The 24,778-nt window shown below is 32.3% G+C and overlaps 3 protein-coding genes across 3 annotated transcripts; 2 read left to right on the top strand and 1 right to left on the bottom strand.

Moving 5' to 3' along the window:
• Positions 1-799: 799 nt before the first annotated feature.
• On the bottom strand, positions 800-3,717 carry LOC114169772 (BTB/POZ domain-containing protein At3g05675-like). The gene is made up of 2 exons (XM_028055070.1): positions 2,352-3,717; positions 800-1,289 (listed from the first exon to the last, which is right to left on the bottom strand). Exons 1-2 carry the CDS (start codon positions 3,588-3,590, stop codon positions 1,005-1,007), a joined length of 1,524 nt encoding a protein of 507 aa, XP_027910871.1. The 5' UTR covers positions 3,591-3,717; the 3' UTR covers positions 800-1,004.
• Positions 3,718-13,427: 9,710 nt separating this feature from the next.
• Positions 13,428-17,269, top strand: LOC114169826 (probable receptor-like serine/threonine-protein kinase At4g34500). The gene is made up of 7 exons (XM_028055148.1): positions 13,428-14,480; positions 15,590-15,694; positions 15,804-15,926; positions 16,048-16,218; positions 16,307-16,436; positions 16,657-16,866; positions 16,946-17,269. The coding sequence occupies exons 1-7, from the start codon at positions 13,960-13,962 to the stop codon at positions 17,060-17,062; spliced, it is 1,377 nt and encodes a 458-aa protein (XP_027910949.1). The 5' UTR covers positions 13,428-13,959; the 3' UTR covers positions 17,063-17,269.
• A 1,047-nt stretch (positions 17,270-18,316) lies between these two features.
• LOC114169900 (cyclase-associated protein 1) lies at positions 18,317-22,546 on the top strand. Its single transcript, XM_028055286.1, has 10 exons — positions 18,317-18,674; positions 19,184-19,352; positions 19,427-19,491; positions 19,912-20,212; positions 20,291-20,438; positions 20,552-20,661; positions 20,752-20,807; positions 20,904-20,960; positions 21,173-21,316; positions 22,050-22,546. The coding sequence occupies exons 1-10, from the start codon at positions 18,399-18,401 to the stop codon at positions 22,134-22,136; spliced, it is 1,413 nt and encodes a 470-aa protein (XP_027911087.1). The 5' UTR covers positions 18,317-18,398; the 3' UTR covers positions 22,137-22,546.
• The last annotated feature ends 2,232 nt before the right edge of the window (positions 22,547-24,778 follow it).

Below are 24,778 nucleotides of genomic sequence, written 5' to 3'. Positions count from 1 at the left end.
ATTAATAGAGATTACTAAGTTGATGATATCATTCTCGATTAAAAGGGTCACTAACATAACATCTACTTAATTTTTTTCTCTATGTCGAAGTATCTTTAAGATCTTTTATGTTAAATCTTTTTACCATTATAGTTGAAAGTATCATATCAACTAAACTAAAAAAAATATCAATTTAAAGTATATAATGTGCCCTAAACTGAATTCATTAACGATCTTTAATTAATTTATAAATGAAATACGACAAATCCAATAAACTAATCTGGCACATCATTTCTATTACTTAAATTCAAATGATTAAATACTTGAAATTTTGATGTGACGAGATATTCAACTTCTGGTAATTTTGATGGATAAACTCTCGAATTAACCTTTGAACTTGTTAAAACATCTAATCTCATGACACAAAATTTAACTCCTATGTAAAAGCCTCTGTTTTGTCAAACGTGAAACTAAGTTACCAATTTCGTTAACCTCTAATATAAAGGGGTCCCTGTAAAAAGAGGAATGTTACTTATACTCTAATATACCCTTTTCTAATACATGTTCTCTTATATTACTTAAAATTTATTTAAAATGGAAAAATCATAATTAAATAGAAAGTTAAATTCACACAGTTGTCAAATTCTAACAAGATATTGTCTAGTAGACGTCTTGCTACCATTTTTCAAGTAAAAACTATTCAGGTAGTCTTAAACTGTTAGAAATCATGCTAAATATGCTGCTTCAAACAACAACTTACACGTTAGTCCCGGTTGAGTTTACGTCATAAGTTTCATGAATAAAACGCACATCTTCAATGGACTCTTGAACCAAACTCATGTTTTCCAAGAAAGCCATTAGTGACTAGCATCAGGACATGGTATATGTAATGGGGCTGTGGTTTGTCCTAGAAGACAAAACAGTTTAACTTTGGATTTATATGTACAATGTTGATGTTAAAGTTATGTTTCTGAACATAGTATTTACATTTATACACAATATTTGACAACATGCGAAGCAAAAACTCATTGATCAAACAGAGAATCTGGTTTGGGAGGTCGGGCTGCACGGCGGAACCAGGTGTTGAATGCAGTGACCAAATGAGGACAATCTTCAACATTTCGGGTTGAAAAGCTGAGGCACCGCTGCAGCAATTCTTGAGCATCTGACATGGGCAATGTGGAGATGATACGTAAGAATGTTTCTTCCAGTTCCAGATACAACGATTTGTTGCTCGGTGAAATTGGCGAAACATTATCTTTGCATACAACTAAAACGGGTAGCCAATCCTCCACCAGCTTCCTTCTCACCTGAAGATACCGAAAAAGTAAGCGTCAATATGGAGAAATCGAATTAGAACATCTAATATTGACAAATTAAACAATAATATCTGTAGAGAAGATATGCAATGTGATTAAAATCAATCTTAAATGGAAAGGAAACATCATTATTATAGCAAGTGAAATCTTCTATTTAATATAACAAAGGCATAGGATGCTCCGTAATTTGGACAAACTTGATTACAGTTTCTTGAGTACTTTCAATAAAGGCTCAAATTTAAGGTTTACATCAATGATCATGGTAAAACTCTAATTTTGATGAAAAACACCACCCAAAATACGTAAAGAAATACACGGATAATTTTAAAGCCTTCAGGTGAAACGTGCCAGAGTGCATTAAAAAGAGAGGAATAAAACAGTGAATATTTGACTATTTTGCATTAATTGGCTAAGTTACCTGCTCAAGCAAAATGTTTATAATAAAAATTAGAGCTGAACATGGTACATTTAAAACGTCAGTCTAACATGCCAAAAGTGAACAACTTATTATTACCATTCAATCTATTTTTACCCCTATGGCATTGCAATTACCAAGTAAAATGATCAAATGCTTCAACCCTCAAGAGGTGCTGAATGCTTCATAGCAACTAAGCAGCTGCACATTTTGGGGGCCCTCAATACAATACCTTTTTTCCAATTATAAAAAATAAATTCTATAACCAGCATTTTCTACCCAGATATGCAGAACTTAGAATCAAATATGATGTTGGAAGGGAGCACAGTAAATGAATTCCACATACCAGATACAAACATAGCACAATGTCCCCAATTCCACATTCTCCTCAACTCATGAACTAAACCTTTAAGTTTCAACAAAAAATAAACAGCAAAACATAACAATTTGAAAATAACAAAAGTTGAGGAATAAGGTTGAATTGCCCTTATTTCTGCAAACAACATGTTTGGATCGGATTCTAAACACAACAATACCAACAATTATTCACCAAAGGCTAGAGTATGTTTGAGTAAACAGCATAATCAAAGAATAAAAAACTCATGAATGAACAAAGGAAAGTGAACATTAAACATTACCTGTCTAGAAGCGAGAATAGTGCCAGCAGAGACAGCATTGGCGAGCCTGCAGGTACATCTAAGAATAACAGCAGGAAGGCCAGGCACAATGTTCCTCCAAGCATCATCACGAAACGCCCTTTGCAAATCAGCGGTGAATAACGCTTGCTCGCTCCATTCCCTCACAGCGACATCCGCAACCCTAAGCTCAATCATCCTCTCCACAAGCCACAGAAGATGCTTCCCATTCGTCGAAGCCTTATGCAGATTCAACTTCTGAATGGCCTCCGTCTCGTTGTGATCTCCTCTGAACACCGGACTCGAATAATCCTCCAACGACTCCTTCACCGTCTTCAAGCTTCTAGCGAATGCCTTCTCCAACACTCTCTTCGCCGTCTCCCTCGACGACAAATCCCTCAGTATCTTCCCTACAAATGCCTTCACGAACGCCGTGTTGCCGTAACTGTTCATCGCCGACGAAACCAGACCCTCCAGCATCGCCTCGCAAGAATCCTCTCTCGACGGAGAAACCCTAGCCACGAGCTCCCTCGACTCTTCCTCGCTCAGGAACGGGATTAATCTCACCACTCGCTTCTCTTCCTCCTCCGTCCACGGCACCGCCTCCAGAAAATCCACGCACCAACGCACACACTCCTCGAACAGAAGCTCCAGCGCCACCGGCAACAGATCTAGCGCCATTGAAGCGCTATCCACCACCGCGGCGAAGTCGTTAGTGTAGAGAAGCTCCAGAACGGTGAGATGAGACTGGATCGAGCCGGTAGCGGGCGGAACACCGAGGTTGAGGAGGAAGCGGTCGCGGTCGCCGTCGCCTGAGGTTGCGTGATCCGACGCTTGGACGTTGCCAATCCACCGGTCGGACAGGAGAGCGGAGAAATATTTGGAGCGGCGGAGGATGTCGGAGTGGAGATAGACGTGGAAGTCGGACTTGGAAACAGAATCGGCGGTGGCTGTGGCGGTGGGGGAGGACTGAAGTGGAGAAGGAGAGTCCATGAAGAGGCGGAGGACGACGTCAGCAGTGACAGCGTCGTTGAAATGGAGAGCTTCATCTGTGGAAGAAGAGGAACGGTCGTCGGTCATGGGCGAAGGACGGTCATCCGCCATGGAAGAGGGACGGTGGTGTTGTTGGGAGATTTCGGTTAGGGTTACGTCTGAGACGGAGGAGATGGTGCCCACAGTGGAGGAGGAACGGCGGGCGGCGGTTCGTTGCCGCTTTTTAGGAATTCCGGCGCTGGGAATCATCGGAATGGATTAGAAAGAAATGGAGGAAATGAGTTTTTAGATTTTTTTTTTAGTGTATTGATGGAAAAGGAAAGTGGTAATGGATCAGGATTGTTCTGTAGAGTGGGGACGGAGGTGAAAACCCTTTCTCTCCCTTTTTTTTATCATTTTCTTTCTCTGGTGACCGATTTTTTATCATTTTCTTTAAAATGGCATATATTTTCTTTCTCTTTTCTTTATTAAGAGAAGATGGGTGTGTTTTACTTTTCTTTTTGTTTTGTTTTTAATAACAACCGGATGAATTTAGTAAATTTTTATTATAGTCCAAAAATACTACATGTAATTTCTAAAACTCAATAAATGAATAGGTAAATGATAAAATTGTAAGTATGCAGAAATTATAAATATTAATTTTTATTATTATTACTAATAAAAGAAAGACCTGTCAAGGAGCACCTACCGAATTCTTTTATCAAAACAATCTTATCCAAACCATCAGCACTTGGACGGTATCTCTCATCTCGTGTGTTGTTTTCTTTTATAAGAAATAAAAAAATGAAACAATCACGTGCCGCCACGTCTCAAATCAGGACAAGGTGAACAAATGAAGACGATGGGTTCGGATAGCATTATGGCCTTTCTTCTAATGTGGATTCGCTACCCTTACCAATGGGCTTAACAAATCAAACCAGGCTTCTTCGCTGAAGACAGAATTACTAATTACACCGAACTGAATTACACAACGTACCCCTTTTCATATACACTGATAGGAGCTACATATTGCTACAGTTTAAGCAAAACTAGTATTTTGTATCAATGATTTATTTATACGATCTTCTAGGAAAAAAAGTATTAATATTTGTGTTATTCGTTCTTTTTCGTCGAGTTTACCAAAACTACCAAAAGAAAATTAAAACTATGAAATTTAGCAGTAAAACGTATTATTTGTGAAGGAATTATAGTAAAAAAGTATGGAGATTTTACGTCATGGTATTTTAAATCTCTTTTCTTTTTCTTCGTTATCACTCTTATTTAATATGATATATGAAGATTATTCTTCTTACATAAATATTTTTTATTCAGTTTAAATTTGTTGTATTTATTGACGGAAATACTTCTTTGATAATATTGTTACAAATAATTTAAATGTCTTAATAACAATATCTCATTAAATACCATAGAACATCAATAAGGTGGAAGTTGACCAAAAACAAATATCATACTTGAGTTTTTTACACTAGAGCTCCTAGACATAATCTTTCAACCTATAAAACTATACTAAAGTCAAAACAAGTACACTATCACAAAAGGTGCACAAGAAAATATACTCCACAAAATTTGAAAAATAAAAATGTATATTTTCTTGGTTATTTTAAAATTATTTATTTCACTTGTTTACCTATATTTTGTTGTTGTTTTAACATTTAGGAATAGATAACATATCATTTCGAGATAAAGACATTGCCACTCTTGTATCTAGGGATGGCAACGGGGCGGGGCGGGTACGGGTATCATGATCCCATCCCCATCCCCATAATAAAAATTCATCCCCATCCCCATCCCCAAACCAACGGGTATACAACTTTTGACCCATCCCCATCCCCACCGGGTAACGGGTATTTTCTTATACCCATACCCATACCCATTTTTTTATTGTTCCATATATCAATTAAATATTTTTTATAAAAAAAATTAAAAATCACACCAACGGAATCATGATACTATCAAAATATTCAATATTAAAATAACATACTCTTTTTGATTTTCATGATGTCAAATATTAAGAAAAATATTATAATAGTATAAATCTCAAATTAAAGTATCAAATAACAACTAAATAAAATTCAAATAATTATATAAAAGCTAAAAAATTACACATTACTAAAATTTTATAATAACCAAAATATTTATTAATTTTACAAATGATCAGTGGTTTCATTTGCATTCGATCCACCTACACATAGAAAAAAAAATGAAAAATTAGATATGATATAATAATTGAAATTGAAAATTTTAATTACTAGAATATAATGTACCTTCTTCATCAGATTCATTTTCACTCATGAGAACATCTTTTCCTTTTAATTTTTTAACACCTACAAACACCAAATGTAGAATATTAGATGAGAATTCACAAAAAATACTAACAAAAAATATTAATAAATTTGAGTAACTTACCTAGATGGTTTGAGTTCCATATCCAACTTCTTGTACACATCAAAGCCTCTATAGTAATATGATGAAGTCGACTACGGTGAGAAGTTAATATCTGACCACCAGTACTAAAAGCAGATTCAGAAGCTACAGTTGTTATTGGAATAGCTAAAACATCCCTTGCAATTGCTTGAAGGGTTGGAAACTTTAACCCATTTGTTTTCCACCATGATAGGATATCAAATTCTTGTGTAACCGGCAAATTATTTTCTTCCAAGTAATAATCCAACTCTGTTTTCATAACTATAGTTCTAGATTTTTTCTTTTTTGCCATAAACTCTAAAAATTCATTCGCATCATTATCAACATCCTTTCCCAACTCCAATGATGTAGCTCTATAAGAAGAAGTTTCATTCTTTTTTGATTGATATTCCAAAACCAAATCATAGCACATTTGACGAATCCTACTAAGTTTCAGATCAAAATCATTACCATACAATTTATAAAAATAATATTCTAACATGTCCATCTTGTACCTTGGATCTAAAACTGAAGCAATTGCCAATATATCATGAATAACACTCCAGTAACTTTCAAATTTCTTTAACATTTGTATTGCCATATTTTGAATGGTTATCTCAGGAGATTTAACCCAATCATTTATTGCAATCTTGATCTCACAAATTTTTGGGAAAAAGATGTTGGCAGTTGGGTATTTGGAGCCAGAAATGATTTCTGTGATGTCATTAAATAATTTTAGCCTTCGACAAACATCCTTTGCAAATTCCCACTACATATCAGTTGGCAAAGAAGTGTATTGAGCTTCACGTTGCTTTAACCTAAAAAACACATCCTTATAACATATGGCAATATCAAGCATCTTGTAAGTAGAATTCCATCTAGTTGGGCAATCCAAACTTAACTTTTTAGTGAAAGAAATTCGCAATTGTCTAGTTGTTTCCTCAAATTTTTCCATTCTTTTAGGAGTTGCTGTCCAATATGCTACACTTTCTCGAATTTTTTCCACCCCTTCTTTTAGGACGGCTAACCCTTCTTTCACAATCAAATTAAGGATATGTGCTGAACAACGCATATGAAGCAAAGACCCTTTCTTAATGAGTGTGTCCAACTTCAACTTATCCTTAATTTTTTCAATCATGCTATCATTTGTGATGCAGTTGTCTAAAGTGATAGTAGACAATTTTGTATCAATATTCCAATCGAACAAACAATCAACTAATACATTGCAAAGTCGATCAGCTGTGTGAGGTGCGGGAACATAAATGAACCTATAAATTAAGCAATATTTTGTAAGACATATAATCTTTCTAGAGGTGCATAAAAAAAATTACTGGAAAATTTATAAATTAAAAAAGGTGTACCTCAAAATTATATTTTGCAATGTCCAATTGTCATCAATATAGTGAGCTGTGATAGACATATACCCTTTCTTTTGATTGCTTGCAGTCCACATATCCGATGTAATTGCTATTCTTCCTTTATTTGTATCTATCAACTTCATAACAACTTGTTTTTCATGTTCATAGATGCCGAGTATCTCTTTCTTTATCGTATTTCGTGAAGGAAGTTGAAATAATGGTTGAATTGTTGTCACGAATCTAATAAAACCAATATGGTCCACTATTGACAATGGATATTCATGCAATATAATCATTGTTGCAAGTTCCCTCTTGGCATTTTCTTCATTATAAGCTCCACAAGCCAATTCCTTTTTGCCACTTGAAATCTTAGAAAAAAGTGTTTTTTGTCCCCCTTTTCCTTTTGCTAAAGCCTTCTTTTGAATACATATGTTTGTATAATGGTGCAAGTGCTTTGTTCCATTCTTTGTTTCTCCACCAAGCAGTTTCTTGCAATAGTTACATTTAGCTTTGTATTTTCCATCAACTTTTATCTTTTCAAAGTGTTCCCACACAACACTTTTCAATTTCCCTTTCTCAGGCTCTACTTGTGTTGTTGAATGTATTTCATCATGAACTTCTGAAGGTGTTTGCGTAGATGGATTCAATGGAGATTGACTGTCATTATTGGAACTTTGAAAGGGAGTTGGTTGTTGTGAACACTGTGGTGGACTTGGTACCTGCAAATCTTGATCTCCTGTGCTCATTTTCTCTAGAAACTAACATACGTAACAAAAAAAAATCAAACAAAGTAAAAAGGTTAATTTCTTTTTTAACAAAATATAAAAGGACAACCAATAATCAAGTTTAAAAATATTTCAAATATTTTTTATACTATTAAAAATTTATATTATACCACTTAAACGAAATAGCACAAATAACAAAATTAAATTAATAATAATTCAAATTTAAACATAGATTCTTCATCTTTTGATCTTGAATTAAATTAAGGATTTATGCAATTGAGCACTTAAAATTGAGAATTAAACATTATCATGAAACAAAAAATAAATAATAAATAAAATTATCATAAAGGAGTAAAGATAATTAAATGTGTGACCCAAATTTGAGAATATCCATTTGAACATAACATAACGGAAAAAAAAATGTATAATTAAGATTATGATAAAAGGAAAAGTACCTTGAAGATCTGCTTAAACCTTAAAGAACAAGCCAAACAATTAAAAGAGAGTAAAAAAGTGTATAACCAAAGTAACAAAAAGAAGAGCTACAAAATAAGAGTCAAACATTTTCATGAAAATAAATAAATAAATAAAGATAATCAAATGTGTAACCTAAAAATTATTTCATAGAATGAAATTGAGGAACACCTATTTGAACATAACCATGTACAGAGAGTAAAAATTATGTAATAAGAAGAAGAAAAATTACCTTCAAAATTAAATCTTGAAAAACAAGCCAGACAATTGAGAGAGTAAACAAAGTGTATAACAAAAAACAAAGAGAATGAGAAATATGTTATATATATATATATATATATATATATATTATATTATATTATATTATATATTATATTACTATGTATATATATATTATATATATTATATGTGTGGATATCTTATGTTTATATATATATATATAATTATTTATATATATTATATTATATTATATATTATATTATTATTACTATGTATATATATTATATGTGTGGATATCTTATGTTTATATATATATATATATATATATATATATATATTTATAGATATATATTTATTTTAAGTATATATTATATTATATTATATTATATAATAATATAAATATAATAATATATATTATATTATTATGTATATATATTATATGTATATGCGTATATATTTTATGCTTTTATATATATATATATATATATATATATATATATATATATTTCTTTTAAATTTTTATAAATTTATAATGTTATAAATTTGTTTATAAAAGATCTCACTAGTTAAATGATTAATTTGTTTTATACGTATATATTATATATATTATATTATATTATTATGTATATATATTATATGTATATTATATTATATTATATTATATTATATTATATTATATTACATGTATATGTGTAAATATATATATATATATATATATATATATATATATATATAAAAGTATATTTTATTTATATGTATATATACTATATTATATTATATTATATTATATTATATTATATTATATTTTATGTGTAAATATATTATTTATTTATATATATTTTTTAGATTATTTAATAAATTATAAATAGTTTAGTAATTTAAGCGGGGACGGGTATTTGGACGGGTATATATATATCCCATCCCCATCCCCATTCCCAGTTGAAAATTTCGGGTATTACCCATACCCATACCCATACCCAGTCAAAGCGGAGATTCCCCGTCAAAACGGAGACGGGTTCGGGTGATACCCACGGGTACGGGTTTATTTGCCATCTCTACTTGTATCCTTCCACCGCACTGTGCAATTTTTTTTATTGTGTTCCGTAAACTTACAAACCTAAAACACCATTTTCAACTTTTGCTTTTGTTCACACACTTCCTTGTAGAAGAGTGCATGAAAACCAGTATTGAAAACAATATTATAAAGTATTAAATCTTAAAAAATATATTTAATTTATTATAATATCATATTATTCATAAATTTTCACAAACTTTTCTTCAACATCAATTATTCATCTTTTAATCCAAACAATACCACAATCCCTCCTTCATTCTTTTAAATTCATCCACTTACTCTCCCTCAAATCCATTCTTCAATCCAAACACAACCTAATAATTGATCATGATTTTATAAATTATTCAATTTGATAGTTTCTTTTTAGTGTCTTGCTAACCAGTGTCATTAAGGCACTGATTAAGGTAATCAATATGAGTTGAATTCTATAAAATATACATAGATAAGTATAATATTAAATTAAATCTGACCTAATCACCATTAATGCAATTTTATTTTATTTAAAAGACAAAACAGTCCATAAGTATTGTACATATGGATTTCATATTTTATTTAATATTCACTGATAAAAGTTAAAAAATAATAAAATAAACTATGTTTTATGTTTTAATGCTGTTAAAAATTAAATATAATTAGACATAAGGAAGTTTAAATTAACATAACAACTAGCAAAAAAAAAGTGTTAAACATAAAAAAAAATTATAAAAAACAACTAAAGTATCAATTTGAGACTTCATCGAATTTCCTTTCTTTGACTTCTCGATAATCTTTTTCAACAAAAAAGGAAAATTAATTTGAAGGAATAGTAGAAAAACAAAAATTTTCCACAAAAAAAGTATAATAATTTCATCACTGAAGTTTTTTTTTTTGTAAAACTTAAAGACATATCTTTCAAAGATTTGCAATCTTCACATTTGAAACTTTCACTTTAAGAAACTCTTGAAGTGTCACCATATTTTTTTTCTTTTTAGTAGAGACTTAAAAATTCCAAAGTCATTCATCTGTATCAGTAAATTATTGTCTACAAATTTAAAAGGATATTTTTGTCCTTTATAAATTTTGTTATATGCATTTATAATATCTTAATTAATATTTTTAATTATTTCAACTTTCAACATAAACATGAAGAAACCAATACAAATTAATTTTCTTTAACCAATCCCTTGGTTATCATTCTCCTTCTTTTATAACTATTATAATTAAGTTGAGTTGAATTTGACCGTTAGGTTAAAAAGATAAACCTAACCAACTTATGTGAGCTATTTAAAAAAATTCACTTAATTAAAACTATTTGTATTCCTGGTGTCTATTGTAAGACATCATCTTTTCATATACAAGATATGTTATATAAGTATTTTAAAAAAGATTTTACTAACTAGTGTCCTAAGGACAATGTTTAATGATAATTAATATACATTGAATCTTACAGAAGTACATAAATAAGTATAATGTTAAATAAAATATGAATTACTAATCATTAATGCAACTTTATTTTATTTAAAGGACAAAAATGCCCATAAATAGTATAAATGTGTGTTTAATATTTTATTTAATGTTCACAAATAAAAGTTAAAAACAATTAAACAATAAAATAACTAATTTTAATATTGTTAAAAATTAAATATAATTAGACACAAGAAAGTTTAAATTAACAAAAGAACCAAAAATAAATAAAGTGTTAAACATCTAAAAATTTTACAAAAAAAAACAACTCAATAAAGTTTAAATTAACAGAAAAATCAACATAAAAATAGTGTTAAACACCTAAAAATTTAACAAAAAAAAATTTTAATGTCAATTTGAGATTTTATTTATTTATTTAGTAGAAATCTTAAAAATGTCAAAGTCTTTGTTTTATATCAGGAAGTTATTGTCTAAAACTTTAAAAGAATATTTTTGTCTTTATGAAATTTATTATGTACATTTATACTATTTTAAGTATTGTACTTAATTATTTCAGCTTTTAACATAAAAATGATGGTACTAATGCACGTTACTTATTCCATAATCAGTGTCCTAACCCTGGTTAGCATTTGCCTTTTAAAAATAGTTCTTCCATTTTAGTGAAAAAAGATGGTAACAAATGTACCATTTTATCTTGTTTTATCCTTAAAAACAAGTATAGATGATTTGTTCAACCAATTTTTTAAAGTTATATATATATATATATATATATATATATTTTTTTTTTTTTTATTTTTTTTTCTCCAATGCTGTGCTAAGACTAATTAGTTATGGAGATATTTGCAAGATTTTGTGTCGCGACAAACACAGATAAGAAAATGATTGGATGTAACATGATAACGAGGTTCAATCTCCCTGAGGTTAACAAGTATTACCATTTCTTATTGTCTAAGAACCACAGGCATCAATATTTTTTTTTTCTTTCTCGTGAAACTAACTTAGTTGTTAAGAAAAAAAAATTGAAATATATGCCCAAAGAATTGAGAAACCTTACTCCTTTGAATAAGTTACCTCGTCGGTATTTCAGTAGTTAGGATTAGTTTTCTTTAACATTTTTTTCCTATCAAGAGATACATAGTTTTTAGTGATATTTCATTCCATGTGACAAACTTCCGAAATAGGTAATATTCTACTTTATAAGGCCGATCATCATTAAAATATATTAGGATAAATTTATTGTGCCAATGTAATTTTACATCAAAGTTATCGAAACAGACAAAATTTTAAATTTTTATATGTAAATGAGTAAGTCGTATTTACCCTGAACAACTTCTTCATAAGAAAACTTTCAAGGAATAAACAATCTTAAACTAAAAATTTGTTCATGGTGAACACATAATTTTTGGTCCACTCCTCTTCAATTTTACTCAATGCATTGGGCAGAGTTTGGGTGGTCACTAATTGTATTGTTTCAATAGTCAAAATGATAATGATTTTTAGCACAACAATTTGGCACAGTGCAATAAAGCGCAGAATCATTACACTTGCCATGTGTCAAAAACATTCAAATCTAATAACGCTAGTTATAATGATATCAACAATATCTCTGATCCCTGATTTTTATTTCTGTTAAATCAAATAATATTCAGTCCCAAGTCAAAAGTTGAATAAACTAATAAAGTGTCTAAAAGGAGTTCAAATCAGTCCGTTGTATCGATAATATAATTTCCCCGTTTTACTTTTCACGAAATTAAACTTGGAAAGGGAACCGTTTTACATTGTTGGTAATCTAACTTTGAATAGTGAGATATAAGCAATAGGTTAAAACATGTGATGTTTATAGAGATATAAATAAAAATTCGTATTTACGGGTATTAACGGATAAAAAATATAATAAATAAGAAACTGATATTAAAAATATAATAAATAAGAAACTGATATTAAAGATGATTATGCTATTTACGAACATGAATATTTTTGATACCTATATATTTACAAAATAGATGTGAGTATCATGATATTCGTATTGTAGGCGTCTACACGTATCATTATTTTTCTAAGCTGTGGTTATATTCGACTTTCGTGAACAAGTTAATAAAAACTGATAAAACGTTGGCAGTTGCAGTGATTCTGACAAACGTCATATTCCGCAAACTAAAATCTTACGCATTTAGTTAAGAAATGGGGAAAATCCAAACGCAGGGGTAGAGTAAGTGGAGATGCATAAATGCTGGTGAAATTAATTGTGAAGCAAGAGAATATTGCATTCATCAGCAAAATGGTTTGGTGGTGGTTGATAATCACGTTCACGTGGAATCACCATCCACTTATTTTTACACATATATATACAATGGAAGTGATTATGCTCCAACAAGAAAAGTACTTCATTAAGCTACAATACAATTCAAAGTCCCACATAGATTAAAATACCAAAGAAAAGCGCGTTTGTGAGAAGAAGATGGAGTAAGTGTAAGGGATTTGAAATAGAGCATAATAGAAAATGATGCAATAATGAAGCCTCCTAATTACCCAACAGACCCCACCGTCGCACAGTGTTCACTCGAGAGGGTATTTTCAACGCTTTTTTGGATTGCATTCGTTTTTGCGGTGAGAGTGAGAGTAACAACTTAGGAAGAGGATCCAGCACAGAGAGCAAATGGCATTCTCGTAATCATGACCCCACTTTCTTCCCAGAAAACAACAACCCAACACCTCTTTCGTTTCTTACTTTCGTTTCTGTCTGTTTTTCCCATTTGTATCCGTTGAAACCCCACTTCCACTCTTCTCAACGCCAACACCACGCCCTGTTCCCTTACCCTTTTCAATGCTTATTATAACTTTTCTTCCCATTTTCAACCATGTCATCGTAGAAGAAGAAAGAGTTTTTTTTTCACCCACCCACTTCTCGTAACAAATAACAACCTTCACCCTTCTCCTCCCACAAAAAGTCAGTAACACCGATGACTGACGCCGGCGAAACCACGAGTGTGAGCTTGAAGCTTCTCGTGTTGGTGGCGGTTTTGGTCGTCTTCGCGGTGGTGATTCTTGTTCTCGTCTTCTTCCTGTGCTTGCGCGGCGGCCGGAGCTGGAAGCGACGGAAGCTGGCGGCGAAGCACAGCTCCGGGAGCATCCCTCTGGTGTCGAAGGAGATCATGGTGGTGAAGACCTCGGATCTCACCCCTGCGACGACGAGCGAGATTGGTGACGTGGAGGGTGATCCGAAGAAGGAGACGGGGATGAAGGTGGAGATTGACGCGGTGTTGAAGAGCGAAGTTTCCGGTGGTGGGGCCCACCGCAGCGAGGTGTCGGTGGAGGATCCGAACATAGGGTGGGGCCGGTGGTACAGCATGAAGGAAGTGGAACTCGCCACGCGCGGTTTCGCAGAAGGGAATGTTATTGGGGAAGGTGGGTACGGTGTTGTGTACAGAGGAATTCTGCACGATGCTTCCGTCGTTGCTGTCAAGAATCTTCTCAACAACAAGTATGTTACACACCCACATGTCTAAACTCCAAACTTTATTTTTTATACCTCAATTTTACTTCTCTGTCCTTTTTTATGCTTATTCTGCTGCATGTTACTCAATTTTTTACACTCCTCTGTTTCTTTCAACTGAACCTAGAAAACTCTTTCTCTCTAACTTTCTACCAATTATGTATCTATGAAATGGCTTCCATTTTCTTTTTGAATATGTTTGGATAGATATGATTTTGACATTCCAATACACGTTCTTCAAGTTCAAGACAAAATGAAGAAGAGAATCTGTTACTTTGAAAATGAGTATACTTTTGACGTTCCTCAACTCCCATTCCAAACGTCCAAACACGGTCTTAACCTGGGAAATGTGCAATCTGTTTGCTTTGAATTGTCTTCAGAAAAGTGAAGCGAGTTTGGTGGCTGATTGTTTTGCTTTTGAGAAACAATGGTTTACTTTTTTGTTTTTTCGCGTGGTTTGAGAGAGTTAAAATATTACCGCTACTACTACCATGATTACTCATAATATAAGCGTTCTGAACCTATAATAATAGTCACTTGCCTCTTTTCTAATTTGTTTTTTTTTTATTTATAGTGTTATTTTTGGTTGGGTAATAATGTTAGTATGTTGCTTTTCTCTTTACTTTTACTTTTTGCTTTATTTATCATGTCTGTATATAATTTCTGTTTTACCTTTTTTAAGATACCATCTTAATCCCCCCAAACTTTAGTTTATTGTAGTTATTTTGCAAGGAAAACTTTAGTTTATTAATATGGGAAGAATAATTACCTTGTATGCGTTTTGGGGTTTCTAAAAGCAAATTAAAAGATAACTTTCAGTTAATAACGGTAACTTGTATTTATGGTGAAAATGCTTTAAAGTTAATCATTGTCACCTAAAAATTGAAGTTGTCTGTACCAAAATTCTTGAAACTTCCATAATGAATTAAGAAAATGTGAGAAGGGCTTGTTTTAATTTTTATACAAATATTTTTTAATCTTTACCGTCCAAAGTTGTGACTGAAACACGTTAAAGTGAAGTTTCCTGAAACAATTCAATGAGCGTCTTTATTTATGTTAATTTATTGAAAAATCGTGTGTTATTGTATCGTAATCAGGGGTCAAGCAGAGAAGGAGTTTAAGGTAGAGGTTGAAGCTATTGGAAAAGTAAGGCATAAGAATTTGGTTCGTTTGGTGGGATATTGCGCAGAAGGTGCTCGAAGGTATTACTCTGTTTACATGGCTATTATTCTTTTGATTCAATGTCATTCAGACCATAGAAGTTCAGAATTCCTATGAATTTTCTTAAGTAACAATTTTACTGTCATTCAGGATGCTTGTTTATGAGTATGTTGACAACGGAAACTTAGAACAGTGGCTGCATGGTGATGTAGGATCAGTTAGCCCCTTGACATGGGATATTCGAATGAGAATTGCTATTGGGACAGCAAAAGGGTGAGTTTAATGTGCTGAAACTCTTTCTGACTAATGTTATCACATGCTCTGTGGTTTTATCCTTGATTATGTTATCTTAAGCATTCGATCACAAGAGTTAAAGTTTCTGCATTTGAAACAGGCTAGCCTATTTGCATGAAGGCTTAGAACCCAAAGTTGTGCACCGGGATATAAAATCCAGTAACATTCTGTTGGATAAAAACTGGAATGCCAAAGTATCAGATTTTGGACTTGCCAAACTCTTAGGATCTGAGAAAACACATGTAACTACGCGTGTAATGGGAACATTCGGGTAATTTTTTCTTACCATAATCTGAGTTGCTTTTCAACTTCCATAAATGGTAATCATCTTATGATTTGTTACCACTAATTTTCTGCAGATATGTTGCACCAGAGTATGCAAGCTCAGGTATGCTTAATGAGCGCAGTGATGTGTATAGCTTTGGAGTTCTACTCATGGAGATAATCACAGGAAGAAGCCCCATTGATTATTCAAGACCACCTGGAGAGGTGCTTCTGGGTTTTGTTCATGTTTTCATCAATATATTAAGGACATGTTTGGTGGAAAAACTTATCCATAAGCTAAAATTAACCTGAACATCAATTAAAATCATATTTTAAGCTAACAAGAAATCATTTTTACAAGTTAGTCCATGCATAAGTTCTTATTTTTCTATCTTAGAAGTGACTGTGAAGACTTAACATAGATTTGTAAATGTTCTTCATTCAGATGAATTTAGTAGATTGGTTCAAGGCAATGGTGGCAAGTCGTCGCAGTGAGGAGCTAGTTGATCCTTTGATTGAGATTCCACCCTCTCCAAGATCTTTGAAACGAGTTTTACTAATTTGTCTGCGGTGTATAGACATGGATGTCGTTAAACGACCAAAGATGGGTCAAATTGTTCATATGCTTGAAACAGATGATTTCCCCTTTCGTTCTGTAAGCACCACACTCAGCCACTCTTTCTCAGTTTTTCATCTTCCTTATATCACTAACTTTAACTTGTTGAATTGAATAGGAGCTACGCACAGTTAGAGAGAAAGATCCTTTGCCTTCTCATGCAGATGTTTCCATTAAAGTTCCTTATCCACCACCAAAGCATGCAGAAAGCGTAGAAAACTCAAGATGGAGATGATTGTTTGTATTGTTGGTCAATCAACTCTTGTGATGGAGTTATTTGTATTCAGATTTCATTATGTTATGAACAAGTTATATGAATCGCTGTGCATATCTTATACGGTTTAGTTATTTCCTTCGGGTTTCAACCATGCATTTTGTTGTATTGCATTATTGTAAATACGAACTTCACAATCTGTCAATTTTGTTTATCTGCTTGTGGACACATTCAAGAACCTTAGAGCACGTTTGGTCATTAACGTTACTTCCCATTTAAACATTCAGCCTCATTCCTAGTTTCTCACAGCACCGTAAAACAAATGTTAACTTGCAATTATTTTTATGATGCTTCCGACACTATGAACTATGATGGATCTGCTGCTGCCATGTTTGACATGAAACCGAATCTACGAATCAGTGATTTTCCTTAACTTCCACGACGGTCCTACGTACTGCAAGCACGATTCACCGCAAGTTGCTCTTGCAAGGAAAAAAAAAATGGTGTTTCTGATTCATACCAATTATTACCCCTGCATAATGCATGAGTTGTCGGGGCAGGTATTGATCTTTTTTCAGTACTGAACATCGTATGCATAATTAGCATAACGCCACAAAAGAGTTGGTACACTTTCGTTAGCTTGTGTTTTGTTTGCATGTTCCTCATACAAGCTTCGTTCCCTAGATAAGAGAATGTGACAGATGCTACCTAGATTTGTGCCTCTGACTCAGGAATTACAACACAGGCCCAATTGGTATTCAACACTTTATTGACAATTTTAAACTTCTTCTTCAAAACTTGAGTTAAAATAAATAAATCAGGCCATGCCTCTTATTTTCAACAAGAAAAACATTCACAATTAATTGGATCATAATTCATTTCAGGAAAGTTCAAACATTCATTATGTTTGTAATATTCTTTGAAGTTTCCGAACACAATATCAATCATATTGTTAAATATTATTTTATTGTCATGTTTTATATTAACATTATCCATTAAAAATGTTTTATATTAACATTATCACATTGAACGCAAAAACTTGTGTTGTTACCTTATAATTTTTCTATATTGAAATTAAAATCTTTACAATGTTATAATTTTCAATAAATTTCACTGGTTAATGATAGAAATGGAAAGTGTGTGATAGTAGTACCAATTTTCCCTCAATCACTTCTACTTATCTAATTATCTAAAAGAATTGGACTAAAGAAAATGACACGTGGGGGCAATAATTCCCTCCTCTCATTTCCCATAATTATATATTTTAGTTTTTCTTTTTAAAAAGGTTAACGGTTCAAGCATCATCTTCAGAGGGTACTATCAGATCTGTGCCATTTCTTCGAACCGCAGAGGAGGCATGGACGAGAAGCTCGTACAGCGGTTAGAATCGGCGGTGTCGCGCTTAGAGTCGCTCTCAGCCGGATTCCACCCATCGGCCTCGTCGGCCATCTCCGCCGACGACGCGGCGCGCGATCCGTCCGTCGTTGCGTTCGCCGATCTGATCGACCAGCACGTCGCTAGGTTTTCCCGCGCTGCGGAGGTTATCGGAGGACAGGTCTTGGATGTGTCGAAACTTGTGCAGGAAGCTTTCGGTGTTCAGAAAGAGCTTGTGATTGAGCTCAAACAAACACAGGTTCGTCATTGCTCTATCTTTGTTTTTCGTGTCGCGAGGAATGTTTGTTTTGGCGTGGGATTGAAGAATTTGGATGTTTGCATCGTGTGTGATAATATTGTCGTGTCCAAAAAATAGTGAGAATATTGATGGAATAAAAGTCTGATACCGATTGAACAAAATGTGGTGGCATTCTCTGACTGTTTTTTTATGGGAGTCTTGCATATGCTTTAAAATATAAATCTGTAGTTGTTGTTGTGGATTCGATGCTTGTTTTACCTGTCATGCTTGACAAAAGGTGAAGGTTCAATGTTCCGTTGGGTATTTGAGTATACAATAGCTTGTAAAGCGAAATTCAGAAGCAATTGCTCATGAAATAAGAGGTTTACCGCCAAGAAAGATCGAATTTAGTTTGTAGAGAAGGGAGTGCATATAGTTGCTCGTGCTGTAATGTTTTATTTTTTTGGACCTTATGTCACCTGTATTTGCAAATGCTGAGTTAGCATCTCTCGTCAACATTTACTGTGCAGAAGCCTGACGTTGCTGGGTTGGAGGCATTTCTGAAACCATTGAATGATGTGGTTACGAAAGCTACCAAATTGACAGAGGGAAGGAGATCTGATTTTTTTAATCACTTGAAGGCTGCTGCTGACAGTCTCTCTGCTCTAGCATGGATTGCATATGCGGGGAAGGACTGTGGTGAGTGATAAATGATTCTTTTGTTGGATGAATATTTATCCTTCAGTGATTTATGTCTCTTCTGTTTTTTCAAGGTTTGTGTATGCCAATTGCGCATGTGGAAGAAAGCTGGCAAATGGCTGAGTTTTACTGCAACAAGGTATTCTTGATAACTTTCAGAATCTTACTAATTTGTCTTGCACATAAAGGAGTCCCCGCAAGTGATCTTCCCTGATAATTTTAGTAATTTGTACTATATCCTTGCATTTAAAAAGTTTCACGTTTACTTTGAAATCAAATGTATAGGTGTATTCACTTGCTGAGTTACGTAAGCTTAATGGATGAGAAAGGAAATGAGTTACGATCAGCAATCTTAATGTTTGTATGCTTAGGCTCAGAAATTTGATTTTAAATGTCTGACTTACCATTTACTTTTGGCAACATTTACATATGGAAGGCTGTGTATTATAGATCAGGCACTAGCCTATTAGGCTTATTTGTTGCACTTCCTATCTCATATAACCTGCTATTTCATGGGTTGAGATAATGATCTTGCCCTATTCTTGGTTGTAATATTTAGGTGCTTGTAGAGTACAAAAACAAAGACCCAAATCATGTTGAATGGGCAAAAGCTCTTAAAGAGTTGTATCTACCTGGATTGAGAGATTATGTCAAGAGATTTCATCCTTTGGGCGCTGTTTGGAATCCAAAAGGAAAAGTCTATGCTCCATCAAAAGCTTCTGCTCCTGCTGCACCTGCCGCCCCTCCCCCTCCATCTGCTTCTCTATTTAGTTCTCAATCATCTCAGGCTTCATCTTCTAAGCCTAAAGAGGGTATGTCAGCTGTTTTTCATCAAATCAGTGAAGGAAACGTCACTTCAGGTAGCTTATTCATACTTATACATTGTTGATTGAACATTCAGCAGTCAACATCTATGAATTATATATTTTATCTAATAGGTTTGAGAAAGGTTACTGCTGATATGAAGACTAAGAATCGCACCGATAGAACTGGAGTTGTTGGTGCTATTGAAAAAGAAAGTCATGCAACTTCACGTGTGCCTTCTAAAGCAGGACCTCCAAAGTTTGAACTTCAAATGGGCCGCAAGTAGGTTTATATGTGTGTTTGAGTCTTTTAGTTACTATGTGTATAGAAGTGAATGCCAATAATTTCACTATTCAATCTCCCTAACTGAACCCTACTTATCTCTGCCAATGCAGATGGGTTGTTGAAAATCAAATTGAGAAGAAAGATTTGGTCATTGGAGATTGTGATTCAAAACAGTCTGTATATGTTTATGGATGCAAAAACTCTGTTTTGCAGATTCCAGGTAGTTATTCTTTCATCTCTTTTCCTATTTGGTATCCAACTTATCACTTGGTGAGAAGTTTACTAGTAATCACTTCTAAACAATTCGCAGGCAAGGTCAACAATATAACTATTGACAAATGCACAAAGATGGGAGTTGTATTTAAGGTCTGTGAAACATGGAATTTGATATTTAATAATATTATAAACGGAATCAATTCATTGAGAGATGAAAATTCTTTTTTTTTTTGTCTTAAAATGTAGGATGTTGTTGCAGCATTTGAGATTGTAAACAGTAGTGGGGTCGAGGTTCAATGCCAGGTACCTAGATTTCATTTTCTATTTTTTCCCCCTCAACCCATAACATCTTCCAATGCTGTTGGCGTGTTAGCTTGAATATCATATTGTTCTTCCCAGTAAATATTTTAATAGCTGATATAACTGATAAGATGCACATTATAAGAGTTTAAAATAAATACTTAATATGTCAAAACTGATTTAGTTATACTTCTGCTCTCTTTTACTAATCATAGGGTGCAGCTCCTACAATTTTAGTGGACAACACTTCTGGCTGCCAGCTATATCTGAGCAAAGACTCTTTACAAACATCCATAACTACAGCAAAGTCAAGTGAGATCAATGTCCTGGTTCCTAGTGCTGAAACTGATGGTGATTGGGTATGTTTTAGTTTTCCTCTTCTATATTTTCTATATTTGATGTTGAAAAGTTTGATTCCTCATCATCTGAGCAAAAACTAGTTAAAGTGTTGTATTCCCCCTAATTTCTTGTAGATAATTTCAATGTCTTAATAATTGAAAATTAAATACTAGAGTCTGTTTTTATGATTGTTATAGATGCTGTTTACTACAACTTAGAAAATAGCAATGTGAGGCGGCCAGTCCCAAAAATGCTCTAGTGGGATAGTAGAAAGTGGGATGATTACCAGCTTAAATATTATTCTTCGAACTAAATAATTTTTAAACATTTACTCCAAAAAAATTAAAGAATCTCATGATATAGGTCATATGTTACAACACACAATCACCGTCAAGATAGGAGCAATAAGAAAACAGCAATAAAGTTAAAAATTAAAGATGGTGAAAATAAAATAGAATGCAGTAGATAAAAATTAGGACAGTGTATGAAGGAAGAAGAAACAGCATACCACAAAAAAACACTAGCGTGTGATATTGAGTACTTTTAGAAGTTGTTTTTCTCTCACCTCAACTGTACTTGGCGATCTGAATTTGCTTACCTATCCTCACGTCTCACACAGCGGTGGATGAATCCGTCTATAGTTAGAATCTTATTTAAAAATTGTACAATTGTTAAACAGCGTGATCTTGGTTAGATATTAGTAGTGGACGAAGTCAAGTGACACCGAAATTTTAACGACGTCTTCTGTTTCAGGTGGAGCATTCCTTGCCACAACAATACATTCATTTGTTCAAGGATGGGCATTTTGAAACAACACCTGCTTCTCATTCTGGAGGTTAAATTGACTCGCAAGTTGAAGTTTCTATTTATTTTGGAATGCTGTGGGAGTGGCTTCAATTTGTTGTTTTGTTAATTCATTTACAAATACAGTCATATGAATAGGTTTACCATGTACTCGTTGTTTATGCTAGCGGTTTTTTCCATGGGTTTATTGAACCATTGGAATCCTCCATGCGATTTTTGGTTTTGATAGTTTGGTTCTGCGTGAGTATGTTTGTCTTAAGTTGCATCATGCAATCGGGTTTTTAGCTTTCAGAGGACCATTACAATCTGAATATCTAGGTTTGTTCTGGTGTTTTGCGTATTTTGAGGATAGAGCAAGGATGATGTTCTCGGTTCATTCGGAAATGTATTTTGTTCTTAGTTTGTAATGAGAAAAGACGAGTTATGGACGTTCCTGGCTTCTTAAATGCTGCTCAATATCTTAAATATTCAATGTTTCAATTGTTTAAACCATAAATTTGTTGGAGAGTATTAACTAAGAAGGTGAATGAAGGAAAATGCAACATATAATTTTACCATGATATTTTTATCAACAGTTAATAAGTAATTTTTATCAATTTTAATTTGCTGTTAGTTTCCTGGTTTTTGTTTTTTAACTAGCTAGATTTATACATCAATGCATCAATGCATTTTTAAGTATATAAGTGTTGACCTCTTTGACTTCTGACTCTTCTTTCATATTTATTTATTAATTAATGCTTTTTTTTTTGTCATGTCGGTTATTATATATTTTTTTCCTCCTTTTTCTACATCTCTTGTTTCCTTACACTTTCAAAGTCTACGTAAATTGATACATGAAACAAATGAAATCATTTTTCATTTAGTTTAATCACATTTCATCACTTTCCCCTTTGCAATTTTATCTATCGTTTTTAAATATGTAATTGGCAATTATGATCTAATATCTCATTTCGTTTTCCTTTTATTTTAAATAACTGATCATCTACTTTTGTTGTCAGACCATAGTATTGTGAGAAAAAAAATTGGAAGAATAATAACATAGTTGTTTTGTTGAACGTCAAATATAAATTTCCTTATATTTGCATTCAATTTTTATAAATAATATATATATATATATATATATATATATATACACACACACACTTTTTATATTTTTTAGGTTATATAATATCTGTATTTACTTTTTATTTTGCTTGTTCTATGATTTTTTCATTTAAGATATATTTAAATTCATCCGTTTTGCTTAAAAAATTATATCAATGTTTCCATTGTTTAAAAGTCTTTAGATTTGGTATTTAAACGAAGTCAGTTTGTTTAGTAGTATTTACAATTCACTTAAAAATTGAACTGCTCTCTAAGAAATGTCCTATTATTGAGAAAGAAAATATGATGTCTTTTAATAAAACTAATGAACATCACAAAAATTTAGTCCAGCTTCTTTTAAATAAATAAATGAATATATATATATATATATATATATATATATATATATATATATATATATATATATATTCCTTGTTTGTGTTATTGTTTTTGTATGAGGTAATTATTAAGCATTGTTCTAACCCGTGAAATTTGTTCAAAGTTTTTTCACACACTTTATATGCAGGTTTGTATGTCTTGGACATTTTTTGTAAAGCGTCTTCTACAATCTTCTTAAGAAAAGTATTTTTTTTTCTTTATGAACATCACAGCTTATTCTTCTTTATTTTCTTTAGTCTTTTCTTCTTTCTTTTTGGGTGCAAAAGTTGAAACTTCTGCGTAGTCTTGTAGGAACCTTTTATTTGGTTCAAAGGAGCGTGCGGATTCGAAGCTTTGTGCGAAACCAGCTTAAAACCACAAACCCCGAATATTTTTACCTCTTTTCGCCCTTGTCCTTCCGTCGGAGAATTTATGTTCTGTTCTTCCCCATCGTCAAACAATACTGCCTATTTCATAAATTCATAAATATTACTATATATATATAATAATAATAATAATAATAATAATATAAAGACATAATACACAACCTGAACCATAAACAAATTTAGTGAAAGAATGAAACTAATCAAATCAAGCTAGCCTGTGAAACTACACAACCTCATAATTTTCAACATTCATATAGTGTAACTTCACATAAATATTTCTACATATGTTAAAAATAATGTGTCAAAGTTATGTTATAGCGTTAAATATATATATATATATATATATATATATATTAATATATACATGCATACTAAAACATTTCAAACATTAAAGATAGAATTTTGATGTTTGAAAAATCAAAATTCAAAACATTTCATCTCCCCCTTATTCTTCTTGTTTTCATTCATTGCGAGAAAGTTACTTAGACAGGAATAGAAATAAAAATAAAGGAACATAAAAAAACTATAAATTATTAGTGAATTTGAAATCTAATTCAATATTTTAAAATTAGTTTTTGAGATGAGATTTGCATTTGACATCAATTTTATCTAAAAATTTTAAGTTAATAAGATTATGAATTTTTATTTTTATATTGTTTAATTTTTTTTTATTTAATATAAAACTTTTAACTCACTTATTATTTTTAACACTCAAATATCATATTAAAAAAAGTAAACTTTAGATGTAACTTAATCTTACAAAATCATATTCTAGCGTTAATTAAAACGGACCTTATCACCGATTCTCTTAACGATCACCAGCCTAACCCT

The sequence above is a fragment of the Vigna unguiculata genome, chromosome 11, assembly GCF_004118075.2.
Source record: "Vigna unguiculata cultivar IT97K-499-35 chromosome 11, ASM411807v1, whole genome shotgun sequence".
Taxonomy (NCBI): domain Eukaryota; kingdom Viridiplantae; phylum Streptophyta; class Magnoliopsida; order Fabales; family Fabaceae; genus Vigna; species Vigna unguiculata.
This window is presented reverse-complemented; position numbering and strand designations above follow the sequence as displayed.